Source organism: Carassius gibelio, chromosome B5, assembly GCF_023724105.1.
Source record: "Carassius gibelio isolate Cgi1373 ecotype wild population from Czech Republic chromosome B5, carGib1.2-hapl.c, whole genome shotgun sequence".
Lineage (NCBI taxonomy): Eukaryota > Metazoa > Chordata > Actinopteri > Cypriniformes > Cyprinidae > Carassius > Carassius gibelio.
Window position 1 is genome coordinate 31,507,270 of NC_068400.1, and position 12,933 is coordinate 31,520,202.

The 12,933-nt window shown below is 38.2% G+C and overlaps 1 protein-coding gene across 1 annotated transcript; it reads right to left on the reverse strand.

Moving 5' to 3' along the window:
• Positions 1-5,582: 5,582 nt before the first annotated feature.
• On the reverse strand, positions 5,583-9,239 carry LOC127957026 (leucine-rich repeat neuronal protein 4). The gene is made up of 2 exons (XM_052555358.1): positions 9,084-9,239; positions 5,583-7,265 (listed from the first exon to the last, which is right to left on the reverse strand). Exon 2 carries the CDS (start codon positions 7,258-7,260, stop codon positions 6,538-6,540), a length of 723 nt encoding a protein of 240 aa, XP_052411318.1. The 5' UTR covers positions 7,261-7,265; positions 9,084-9,239; the 3' UTR covers positions 5,583-6,537.
• Positions 9,240-12,933: the final 3,694 nt, after the last annotated feature.

Sequence of the window (12,933 nt, forward strand, 5' to 3'; positions counted from 1 at the left end):
TAAATGACGATTTTCAGAACGAAAAGCGGATTAACGTTCATTAGCGTTTAGTTAAATTGGCCATGTCGTACGCACTATTCTATTTTACACACCAAACATTAGATGAAGCTAAATAATGTATTAACAATTGATTAAATATCAAGTGTTATAAACCATTAAAATGAAATATGAAAGTCAACCTCGCCAAGATACTTGAAATTTAAATGAGCTATAAAACGTTTTTGTCTTACAGACAAAAACAGACCTAGACCAGTCTTTTTAGGTGGCCTCTGCAAACTTCCAGAGGGCCCTAATAAATCTTAAAATATACTATATTAATATAATAATAAAAAATGTATATGTTATATTAACATAATCTTGATTAAAAAGTAAATTTCAAAAAAGAAGTAAAGATGTACAACAATAAAATAACATATTTTGGGGTTTCTTTTTATTACAACAGAAATACTAGAGAATATAAGCTTAGAAGAGCTTTCAAATATTGTTTTGAAGAAAAGGAGCACCTTGGAGTCAAAAGGTTGAAAACCACTGCTCCACACCCCCATCTTTTTCAGATATTATCATTAATGCTCTCTAGTGAATGGCAAATACAAGTTTACAACTTGTTTAATTTATGCTGCAAATAACATTAAGATGTGTCCAGGAGAAATCTGGGCATTAATGGGTTATGTTTGAGGTATAAGTAGCAGGCCTGGTTAAAATAGTTATTCTACTATTACTCTTAAGTTCCAGCTTTACATGAGACACTCTGTGGCCAGAATGGTTTTTGACTGTACAAAGTATGGTGTTATGAGTATTTTTTGCTTCAGGTGTAAATATTGTAGTTTTGTGTAAAATTCTCATACATCTCTATTTTGTCATTCAAAATAATGCCTGTGGAAGTAATAAACATGACTGTTTGTTACATGAACCATTTAGTTCCTTGAATAGTTATTTGAAAAAGTAAAACTAAATAAATTGCACTTTATAACTGTATTCCACAGTATTGCAGATTTCCCCGTTCCTTGATGTAACTTTTACACTTCCTGTGATGCAACCTGCTATTATACAGTCTATGGATGCAACGCTGCTATTGAGATATGTTTGTATCGGTCATGTTGTGCTGGTTGTGCAGCGGCATCTGGTGGCAGATATTAGTACAGCAGGAATCAGAAATCATAATCACATTTGGGTTGAACAACTATATGTATCAGTAAGTATATGTGCCAATTTAAACACAAAAAGCCAAAATGCTCTAAGTTTCATTTCATTATTTCATCTCACCAGTGGGCACCAACCAATAATTAGAAACTTTGATCCAAAGGATTATAGTTTGGTGAATTACAAAATGACATATACAACACAAATAAAATAAAATGCAATAAATAATAGCAAATTAATATTTTTACAAAAATTAGGAATATGTCCAAAGTGTGTGACTAGTGTTGTTTTTGCCATGTTAAAATAGACAAGGACTTTCTCTGAAGTGTTTCCACAAACTGTGTATCTTCAGTGGAACTAAAGCAGGGGAATCCACCACAGACCTTTTTTTCCCTCCTTGACCAACTTTATAGTTGTTACATAAATTTGGTCAAGTAGCTTTATACTGCCCTCCTAAACTCATCTATGAAAGAGGATAATGGTAAGCCGAGATTCATTATTCCAGAGTTCAGTGGTGTTAAGCTGTACACCATCCAGAACATACTTGGCATTGCCTCAGTTATCTGGTGTGACTGCAGCACACACCCATGGAAACCCATTTTATGAAGCTCCTATTGAATACTTTTTGTTCAGATTTGCCTTTTACAGCAGCAGTTTTGAACTTCAGCTCTAAAAGCAGGATCTGGTAATGCCTCATGTGTCAGCACTTTTCACTTTTTTTCCACAGAATGTTCACTTTTAGGAGTTTTTAATAGTGTTTGAATCAGTCCCTGCTGTACCAGAACAGCTTTATACATGTCTGTTTCGAGCTTGGCTTCGAATCTGTACAGATTTCTTCATATTTATTTATTAGTAAAAAAATTGAAAAATTAAAGAATAAAACAGCTTTGGGGGGAGGGTGTGGTAATGAAACATTCAGAAATGCAGAATATATTGTGTATATGTTTTTGTGTGTATGTTTTAATTGCAACACTGCACAGATGATGAACTGTACAGAGAACAAAGTTTGAAACAAAGAAAGAAAGAAAAAAGAAGACATAATAAGAAACAAAGTTACAGAGTCCCTTTCATTTTCCCCACCTGTGTGTGTGTTCTGTTTTTTAATTTGACATGTAGCTTAAACACTAAACAAAATGCTTTATGCAAAATCCAGAGATGGATGCGGTTTCCTTAAGCCACACACACCACAATAAGGAATTTACCAGTAACATCGAACTGAATACGTCACACTAGACCTTTATTTATTCCTGCCTGCTGTGGTAGATCTGTCCTAAATTATAGTTGTTTTCCAGCTTTCTCGAGACTGCAGATAATTTGAAGCACCATTAAAGGGCTGACTGGGTCAGGCTGTTTTTCTTCGTGTACCTTTACTGATCTGGTTTTGCTGCCTCTTTTTAGATGATGGTAGATTTGCACTCTAATACACTTAAAAGGGTCATATGATGTTACATGCACTTTTAAAAGTTGTTTGAACTGAAATATGTGTTGGCAGTTTGTGTACACATCCACCCTAAAATGATAAAAATCAACCCAGGGTTTTTTTTTTTATGTGCTCAAATCTTTACCCCTTTCTCAAATCGAGCTGATCTCAGATGTCTGTCTGTGTGACATCACAAAAACAGGCCCCTCCCATGATAGTTTGATTGACAGTAGAATTTCAGCCCAGACTGGACTGGTGTCCAGTTTCAGATGATAGCGGCTCAAGTAAACAGTCCCTCAGAGAGCAGCTCGAAGAGAGGGGCGGGGTCAGCAGAGCTCATTAACATTTTTGATAGGGTTAAAAAGGTGTTTTTTAGGGTGCTTTCACACCTGGTCTGTTGTTTTGGAACCTGGAGCGTTTTCCCCCTTAGCTCGTTTAGTTTGGGCATATGTGAACTTGGCAATCATGCTCGGATACATGCCAAAACAATCGCTCCAAGATCGCCTGAATGAGGTGGTCTCGGTGCGATTGAAAATTAACTCTGGAGTGGTTCGGTTGTAGTGAGAAAGCAATCTGGACCAACGAACCAGGATATATCACAATGTATAATGGGTAAGTTCCGTGAAAAGCATTAGCTTTGTTGTTATGCCAATACCTCAAGATGAACCTGTGGAAGTCTGTGGGTGAGCACTTTTCATTTTATAATGCTGTCTTATTACACTTCTTCTTAGTACGTGCATTTTAAAAATGTTTTCCCGATGAACCTGGACTTTGGATAAATGAACATAAGGACAGCTACAAAAAATGACACCATGTCAGCCGTGACAGCTAAGTGGAATCCCCGAAAATAAACCGTGGAACTTTGACCAATGAGAGAACAGTTTACTTGAGTGTGATTTGTATCAAGACTTGGGGCCCTATTTTAACGATCTGAAACGCAAGTGTCAAAGCGCGAAGCGCAAGTAACTTTGTGGGCGGGTCTCGGCGCTGTTGCTATTTTCCCGGCGGGATAAATGGCTCTTGCGCCCGGCGCAAATCTTAAGTGGGTTGGTCTGAAGTAGCTTCATTATTCATAGGTGTGGTTTGGGCGTAACGTGAAATAAACCAATCAGAGCGTCATCCAACATTCCCTTCAAAAGCAGGTGCGCAAGTTCCATTATGGATTGCTATTATTATGGCGTATTTACCAGGCGCACGCCAGGAGCGGTTCACAGCCGAGGAGACTGATGTTCTTGTAAGAGCAGTGAAAGACAGAGAAGTTGTGTTGTATGGGGATGGGAGAAACCCACCCAAAATTGCGTCGGTTAAACAGGCGTGGGAGGAAATAGCCACAATTGTTTCATCGATTTTGACGGACAAACATATTTGTCAGATGTCCTTATATACATATATGTCTTGCCACTATAGGGCAAACAGGTCTGATCCTTAATTACTACAATTAGCCTGAATAATTTGTAAGCTAGATTTATGCCTATTTTTTCACATCTTCGTGGCACACCACAATGATTTCCATCATCTCCTGTGTTAATATTTTTTTAGTGTAACAATTTATGATTTGCAAAAATAACTGTTGCATCTGTGTAGATTACATGAGGAAAGTGTATACGCGTTGTGCACGCTATACATTATGGTCAAGCATGCGCCCTTAAAATAGCATAAGAAACAAAGCGCAACGCGCCACTGACTTTAGACTAGGTTTTTTCTGGTCAGTGGCGCAATTGTTTAATGGAACAGCAAAATAGCACCATGGATTGTTTGCGCAGGAACACGCCTCCTTTTTTGCGCTGAACCGCCCAGGGAGCGCAAGTTAATTCACTAGTTTAGCGACGTGCTTCTGTGGAGGGAAAAGCGCGCTTTGCGCGGGTGCAAAATAGGAATGACACATACGTCTGTGTACAAAGTCAATTGCGCTGGGTGCAAGATAGGGCCCTTGGTCTGTTTAGAGACTTTGCAGTGTAAAAGCGAACCACAACAAAAATATAAAGCAACATTGTAATAATTTTTATCCCTGTTTTGGAACAAAGCAATCGATATACAAGTGTGAAAGAACCCTTACACTGTCATTGAGAAATTTTAACTAAATTACTTTTCTTTAAGACCCTAAAAGAATCATATCAACTTGTGGAAAATGGGCATCCGATGACCCCTTTAAGGGAATTGGTGGTTCAGTGCTGCTGCTTGATATAGTTGGTGGTGATTCTGTGGTAAAGGAAAAATTTGAAATATTCCAGGAATCCCTAACAAGAGTCCGGACGTACCAAGCCAGCCCACCACCACAAGGAACTGATTTTGTACAGAAGCAGTAACTCCTTTTTTTTTAAGTTCATTAATTTAAAAAAATCATTCATTTTAAATACCCTAATAATACTAATAATAATAGATACACATAATAATGTACCACATAATGAAAAAGAAAATCGTCTCTTGTTACAGTACTTTTCTTGGGGGATAAAGGCCTTCTATGGATGTGACATTTTACTGTTAGTACTACTTAGTTTACACTATGGTTGTAATAATTTTCCATAATATTAAAGTACATTCTAACTACATTCTCTTTTAAGTTTTTTTTACACAAAATAACAGTTCTATCTAGAACCATGTCATCCTGTAAATTCTTTTATGCAAAACTGATTCCTTCCTTTGCCTCTTTATTCTTGCTGTTCTTTTTTTTTTTTTTGTTTAATCTGTAACTGTCAAAGCCACCTCATTACAGTTCTATTCAAAATAATCCTAAAGAACTCTTTTAGGCTGAAATGTTTCTTTCGTGTTAGAGCTTAGGGTTTATTCTCGCCATTAACTCGCAAAGCCACCTTATCACAGAGTTTGTGCAACTCAGCCATCTAACTACACAAACGGTCAAAACACTCTCAATAGGTAAATGATTCAATATCCTAAAATATTGTATTACTTTTTTTCACATTATTTCACATTACTCTTTATGTTTAATTTGTAAAGGAACACATAATGTTTGCTTTCTGTGCACAATCCGTTTCTAATAAGCAGCTATTAAAACATTTCCATATATTATGACTACAGAAATTTTATTGCAAGCAACACATTAACAATGTTTCACTATATTATAATAGATGCTTTACCAGAGCTTGATTCTTGTTTAGGTGGCTCTTAAAAGTGTGAAACAGAGATATTTTCCTCGCCTGTGATGTCACAGTTCAGGATAGTTTCGAAGGGTTTGGGACAGTGCTTGGTCTTGTGCGTGACATCATTTCCCTGTGGCTGTAGAGGGAATAGTCACATGCTATTTATTGTTTACATGACTGTCTCTAAAAAAATCAGTAAAGTGCATATAATATGTTTTTAGCATATAATAATATAATGATTTAAGATTTAGTGTACATTTTTGTATATGGTAATCACATGATATAAGAATACATTTAGTACACAGTTTCGACACATCTGGGATTTGGTATTGTACATGCGGCATTGTATGGGAATATACATTTTATTTTATTAGGATCTAAAACTTCCAAAAAATAAAAAAATCTTTTATTTAGTAAGATCTACACAGATTCTCCTAGCAAACTCCTTCTTACCAAAGTGGCCTAAAATGTGTACAAATATAGTTTGATCTGATCCCGGCTTAAATCTACATGTGAAAAACAGTGATTCAGCCACACAGGAGGAAGAAACAGACATAGGCTACACGAGTTTAAAATGTGTTTGTGATCAGGAAGTGGGCTCGAAACGGTGCCCATAATTGGAGTCAGCACACCACCAGTATACAATTTGTCTCTGTCCTAAATCACATTGGTAGACACTGACAAGCAAATGAGATGAATGAGTCATTTATCCATTTTCTCTATGCCCCTCTTTCTGTTCATGTTCACTGAGTCATTCGTACACTCCCTCTATCCAGCACACTCACAGTTAGTGATCAATCCACAGTCATTCATTTACTCCCATCATTCATACCGAGATGAAGTAAAAGTGAATTTTTTGGCAACATACACACACAGAGGTTACAGAACTCTCTCAGTATCGGTCCGCGTGGTGAATTTCTGCCGTGATTTTTGTCTCCACAGCAGCAGAGCCAGAATCAGCAGCAGTATGAGTCCCACCACACCACCGACAATGCCCAGCTTCAGCGCAAGTCCTGTGTCGGTATTTTGGGGTTCAAATGTGGCACAAGACTGATGATCCTCTGCACTGACGCCACCTTTATTCACAGCTTCTACACATATGTGCATACCAGACTCAACATCCTCTAATAGTGCTGCCCTCTTTCTCTCCTCCACCTCTATCTTCTCCATTACTTTGCCATTCCTTATCACCTTGACATTGTAGTAGATGACGGCGGAGGTGGGAGCACACCAGTGCACCGAAACCCCTTTGTCTCCCCTTTGAGTCAGAGGCAAGAGGCGCGGTGGACTAGGGGGAGTGAAACCATTGCTCAACCCCGGGCAGAGGCAGCCGGTGGCTTCAGCAAGATCCAAGCAGGTTTGCTGCTGCTCCACACACATATCATAATTGCACGGATTGAGATCTGGGATTTCAGATTGAGTTGAGGATGAGCTGGGAGGCTCATTGGTGACGTCCTCATATACACTGTAGTAATCGTTCTCTACAGAAGAGTGGGAACGGGGTCGAGTGCTCTGAGATGATGAAGATGATGATGACACAAAGGAGAGGTCCAGAAAGCTGAAGCTGAGAAGAAGGATGACAGGACGTCCACACCCCAACATGACTTCTGTTAAAAAAATAGAAAAAAATAATCAGTCACTACTGCCAAGTTCACACTTGATTGGCTGTGATTGGGGGGAAATGTATGGTTGATCAGCGCTCAGCAATCTTTGTGTGAAAAACTGTTGAGACAAGCTACAGCCAGTGAGAGAGCATGGCATAGGTTGAGGTCACTGAAATAAAAAACAGCACCGGCAACATTCTTTCTTTAAGAAAATTGTGGAAATAAGAAATGGAGCAAAAGTTTTTGACAACAGATCATCACGCAAACAGCTTGCAGTGCTAATTTCTTTCAATTTTCAAATGTTTCATGTGTTGTTTTGTGTCATTCCTGTTCCATGTCTCACACGTGCTTTCGTGATGAAACATGGTTTGGGGATTGGATTGAGTCATTGGGTGACAGAGTTATTGTGATCTTGTGTAGTGTGCGACCTCTTGTTGCAGATCATTTACGTAGTGTCACGCAGTGTGAGCATCATGACTTCAAGACAGACAAGTCATGTAGTCTGAACAGCACAGCGATCTTTAAAGACATTTAAAGTTGTGTATTTTGAATTAGGCTTTGCATGACAGTTCTGTCAATTTCATTAACAGTTCTTCTGAACTTGACTTGACTGCATCATTTTTATCAATGCACTATTATTTTTTTTTATTATTTTTTTTTTACAATGTAACTTCAGAATCAAATCCAATGATTTGGGATTCATTGCATTATTAACCATTCTTGACTTATTAGTGTCTACTATTTACATAACATTTTATGAATGTGATAGAAGCAGAAGACTTAAAATGTTAAATAAAAATGTTAAAGATTGAAATGTATTTCAAAATTATTAGCTGCTTTAAGTCATTACATTGACATCTCTTTGGCACGTAGAATTCAAGTCTAATTACTGTAACTCAATCATTTTTTTCACAATGTTTTTTGGGCAACATTAAGAACTTCATAACATCTAAATGAAGTCAAAATTCTAATGAAAAATACGCCTTTTGTTACACCAACAATGTTCATTTTAAAGATTCAAACCAAGCCGAAATGAATACTTCCTCAGTGTAACAGCAACTGCCTGTTATCACTTTTTAAGGTGCTATATTGACATTGAAGGTCAAGGCTCTCGTTGTATCAGCAAAGATTGTACTACAAATTACCCGACAGATACAGGCAGTTTGAATCATTGATAGCTGCACATTCTGTTACAGCAACACTGTCTGCATGTCAACCTGACTATACATCAAGTACTTTAACAGATCAAGCTGAATTTTCTGAATTGAAAAAACAGAAAGAATAATCACCACCGAACTGGCTTTGGAATGAATGCTGAGTAAACATCCAGTGGAACTTCAGAACCTGCTTTCTCAAGTGACATTCTAGAGCTTCAGTGCAGATTATCCCATAAAAAAAACTATTTACATTTAGCAGAGTGAATACTAACAGTCCAGCTGTTCCAAATAACTCCATTGCAAAACACACCAGTAAACAAACTTCTACACATATGTGGGTGAGTGTGTGTACCATGCAGTTTCAGCTGCCCTCGGTTCAAATATCGATTAACATTCTTTGCCATGGATAAACTCCATTTAAAACCAGTCAGAGCACATAAAACACTCTAATGTCATTGGTATGAGTTTTGGAGAGAAAAACACTATAGCCATGTAATTAAGGAATGTAGGTTTTCAGGGTATTTTGATGAGTAAGTAAAAGGCTTTAGTATTGAGCCTGTCTCTTAGCTATTTTGCGTCAAAACTAAAGTTGTAAGGTTAGCATATTGAATAAAGAACTCAAGATTCAAGATATGAATAAAAACAAAAAACTTAAATTTCTTACCTTATTGTGTCAGTAGTCCAAGAAATATTGTCTTACGATCTTAAAATCTGACTGTATTTTTCTGGTGTCCTCTTTCCTTTGCTCTCATTCCCTTGCTACAGCAGTGCTTTCTCTAATAACTCCCCAACAATCACCTCCTTTTTCTTCCTAACCCATCCCCCTCTCACCCTCTTTCTCTCATCGCTCCACCTTTTCTCATTTAATAGGCTTTCTGAGCAAGAGCATGTGTGAGTAGTATGCGCACATGCCACTAATGAATCACAGCTAAAGTTCATATGCAGGTCTGAAACCTGACGTGACATGCACACACTCATTCAGTGTTTCTGAGCTAATGTTGAGCAACCGCTACATTTGAACTCTGACTTCCATTAATGCAAAGAGATAGTATTTCATATACAACTGCACTTCAATTTATCTGCTGGAAAAACATTCTTTTGGTCCTATGGCAGCAGAAGACATGTTTTAGGTAAACATCCACTTACACTGAGCACAGCACAGTGGTATAGTCTTTCTGTGGCATGCTGGTTTGATAGCAAGAGGGTCTTATTTCATGAAGACTGCTTGACAGCTTATGAATCAGGCTTCAGTGAAAAGCTTCATATGATATTCAAATAAAAATCTAACTAGAATTGTGCATTTGGTGTTCTACTAAAAAGATTTACTGGATCCTGGAAACAGGTGCGTGTTTGTGTGCGCGCGTGTGTGTGTGTTTGTGACAGAGATTGGTTTTGGTGCAGCTGCTCTGGACACAGAGGGAAGTCTGTATTTGTCCATACTCTGAATGACATAAAGAGTCAAAGTTCACATTATTCATAAATTTACGCACAATCACACACTTCCGTGCACACGCCTTAACACATACACACGTCATACAGCACTCTGGTCAAGGTTATTTCATAAATATACTTTTTTGGTTGAGTCATAAAGTCTCAATTGTGAAAAAGGTTCAAGTGAAAGACTGACTTCAGACAGACTGTCCTACAGTGATGACTCAGGTTTACCATCAACACACACACACAAACACACACACATAACATAAAAACTGTTAAATGCTATTCAAAGTTAAAAGTTAAAAATTTTATGTTACCGACATTTGTAAACAAGTATACAAAAACAGTTATTATTTTTTATAACAAAAAGTAAAGTAAAATAAGAGTCAGGGTAAAGGTAAAGACGGTTTCTGAGACAGTTTTAATATGACCTCCATAAGTTAGTTAATAGTTCACATAAAACTGCCTGACTTTAAAGAAACATGTCAATTCCTATGTAATTTATATGAACGTATGACAATATTTAATATTTACTGTAATATTAATGGGTCATGCTGTCGGGATAATTTTCCTCTGAGTTTTGTAGCTCCAGAGGAAGAGTGTTTAGAAACACCGGACAGATGATACATTGACACACACAATCCCCGATGGAGTTTTGAGGTATTAAATGTAGTGACATATTTACATTTCAAAACCATTTGTATTCTTTTAGGGAGGATTTCCCTCTTTTTCACGGGTCAAACTGTAGTTAGGAAACTGAGAGATCTCTTGTTATCCATAACGACTCTGGATCACAGGAAGCAAGTCTCTTACCAGCATGAAGTACATTTAAAAACATCTGATGGTGTAACAGTGTTTTATTACAAAGCCTTCCTGGCGTTTGAGAATGAGGGAGGATACAGGGTCTCAAATCAAGCTCTAAATTCCTCTTTAACTTAGTTATAGAAATATAGGAATGCTGAAACTCCCTCAAAACTACAAAGGGGTATCAAGGATGCATTCAAACATGCCCTTTTCTTCTTTATGCCCGCGTAAGAAACTGGACAGGTCCACCCATGCACAACAAGACACGGAAAACTAAAGCATATCCAGTTCTGATCCCTACTGAGCTGCTGGCACACTGCACCTTGTGAATCTCATGTACTCACTGGGCAATGTGAAATACAAAGTCCCATTCCATGCTTGTACATAAAAGTGCTGTTGATTGCATTCACAGATCAGTCTTCATAAATACTAAAAATACATGTTTTTTTAAATACGAACATGTGTTTTCCAGTGAATTGATCATATGGGAATATTTTTCTGTGGGAAAGTTGCATACGGGCAGCTAGGGACAGAGGGAGCTTGGGGGGTGGGGGTGGGCGGTGGGACGATATGCATAGTCGAGTAGTTTAATATAGTGCTGTTACGACCCTGTTTATTTGCTGTTATACTATGTGTAACATATTATATGCTATACTACTATTTGTTGGCAAGGACAGTTGTATTAAAGAAACAGTCCACCTAAAAACACCCATTTCACCTAAAACCAAAAATGTACTCACACTCATGCCGTCCAAGATGCTGGTGAGTTTGTTTCTTCAATAGAAGAGATTTCGAGAAATTTAGTATGACATCACTTGCTAACCATCAGAATGGAAGCTAGAGGAAGCATCATTATGGATTACGGACACAAATGTTGTTTGAACGCAAAGGTAAAAGATAAAATGTCTTAATGATGGATTTGTTTCTTAGAAACACTCTGCTTTACACTTCATAAGATGTAAATTGATGGTGTGGATTACTTGTGGATTACTGTGATGATTTTATCAGCCGGTTGCACTCTCATTCTGATGGCACCCATTTACTGCACTTCCTTCCGCTTCTGTCATTCTCCTGTCTTTATCTTCCTCTCCATTTTTCTCTCTATCCATTCTGTCACACATATGCTTCTCAACCTCTCTCTCTCTGTGTCTCTGTACCTCTCTTCATCACATCTGGCGGTGATTAACTGGTGTGCTGAAAACAGCTGCAAAAGGGAGCAGCTGCAAAGAAAAACACGCACGCATGTCATGCATCCCGCCAGACATAGGGTGTGTTTGCTGAAAAAATGATATAAGTGTGTCTATTTCAGGGTGTATATGTGTGTATTCATCACAGTTTCTGTATTTCACTTTGTTATATCTGATTCATAAGTGACATTGCGTAGAATTGGATGTAACTTGGGGCAGCAGTTTCTGAATGACTACATGTTTGGTTTATGTGAGGGTGTGTTTATGAAATGCCCCGTTGTTTAACATTTTATGGTTTGTGATGCTTGGTCTATGAAGTACATCCTGTCCGCATTACGCAGCACTTAATAGTGTTAAACTGGAACTGCACTGTGTCATCAGGGGTCGAAATAATTTAAGGGGGGGGGGGGGGGGGGGGGTGATATGCTATTTCATACATACTGAGTTTTTTACACTGTTAAAGAGTTGGATTCCCATGCTAAACATGGACAAAGTTTCAAAAATTAAGTTGTACATTTGAAGGAGTAACTTTGTTCCAAAAATACTCCTTCCGGTTTGTCACAAGTTTCAGAAAGTTTTTTTTGAGTATGGCTCTGTGTGACGTTAGATGGAGCGGAATTTCCTTATATGGGTCCTAAGGGCACTTCTGCCGGAAGAGCGCGCGCTCCCATATAGCAGAGCAATTCACTGATCAGAGCGAGTAGGGGTGCGCCGATCACGATCGGCCGATCGTTATGCGCATCTCGTCAGTAAAGCCGGTTCTCAAATCAGCGGTTTAAATTCCATCAGGTGCGTGATTTCACATAGAGCAGCTGTTACTACACAGAGCCATTGTTAACTGAGAAGATGCGCCAAAAAACGCTGAAAATGAAGTGGATTTGCGCATCTTATCTATTAACAATGGCTCTGTGTAGTAACAGCTGCTCTATGTGAAATCACACACCTGATGGAATTAACCGCTAATTAGAGAACCGGCTTTACTGACAAGATGCGCATAACGATCGGCTGATCGTGATCGGAGCACCCCTAAGAGCGAGAGACCGAATTGTCACAAAAGAAGTGTGTTTTTGGTTGCCAGGGCAAGACAAC

Bases quoted from the DNA above. Each gene is read 5' to 3' on its own strand.
- LOC127957026 (XM_052555358.1), bottom strand. From the start codon at position 7,260: ATGTTGGGGTGTGGACGTCCTGTCATCCTTCTTCTCAGCTTCAGCTTT.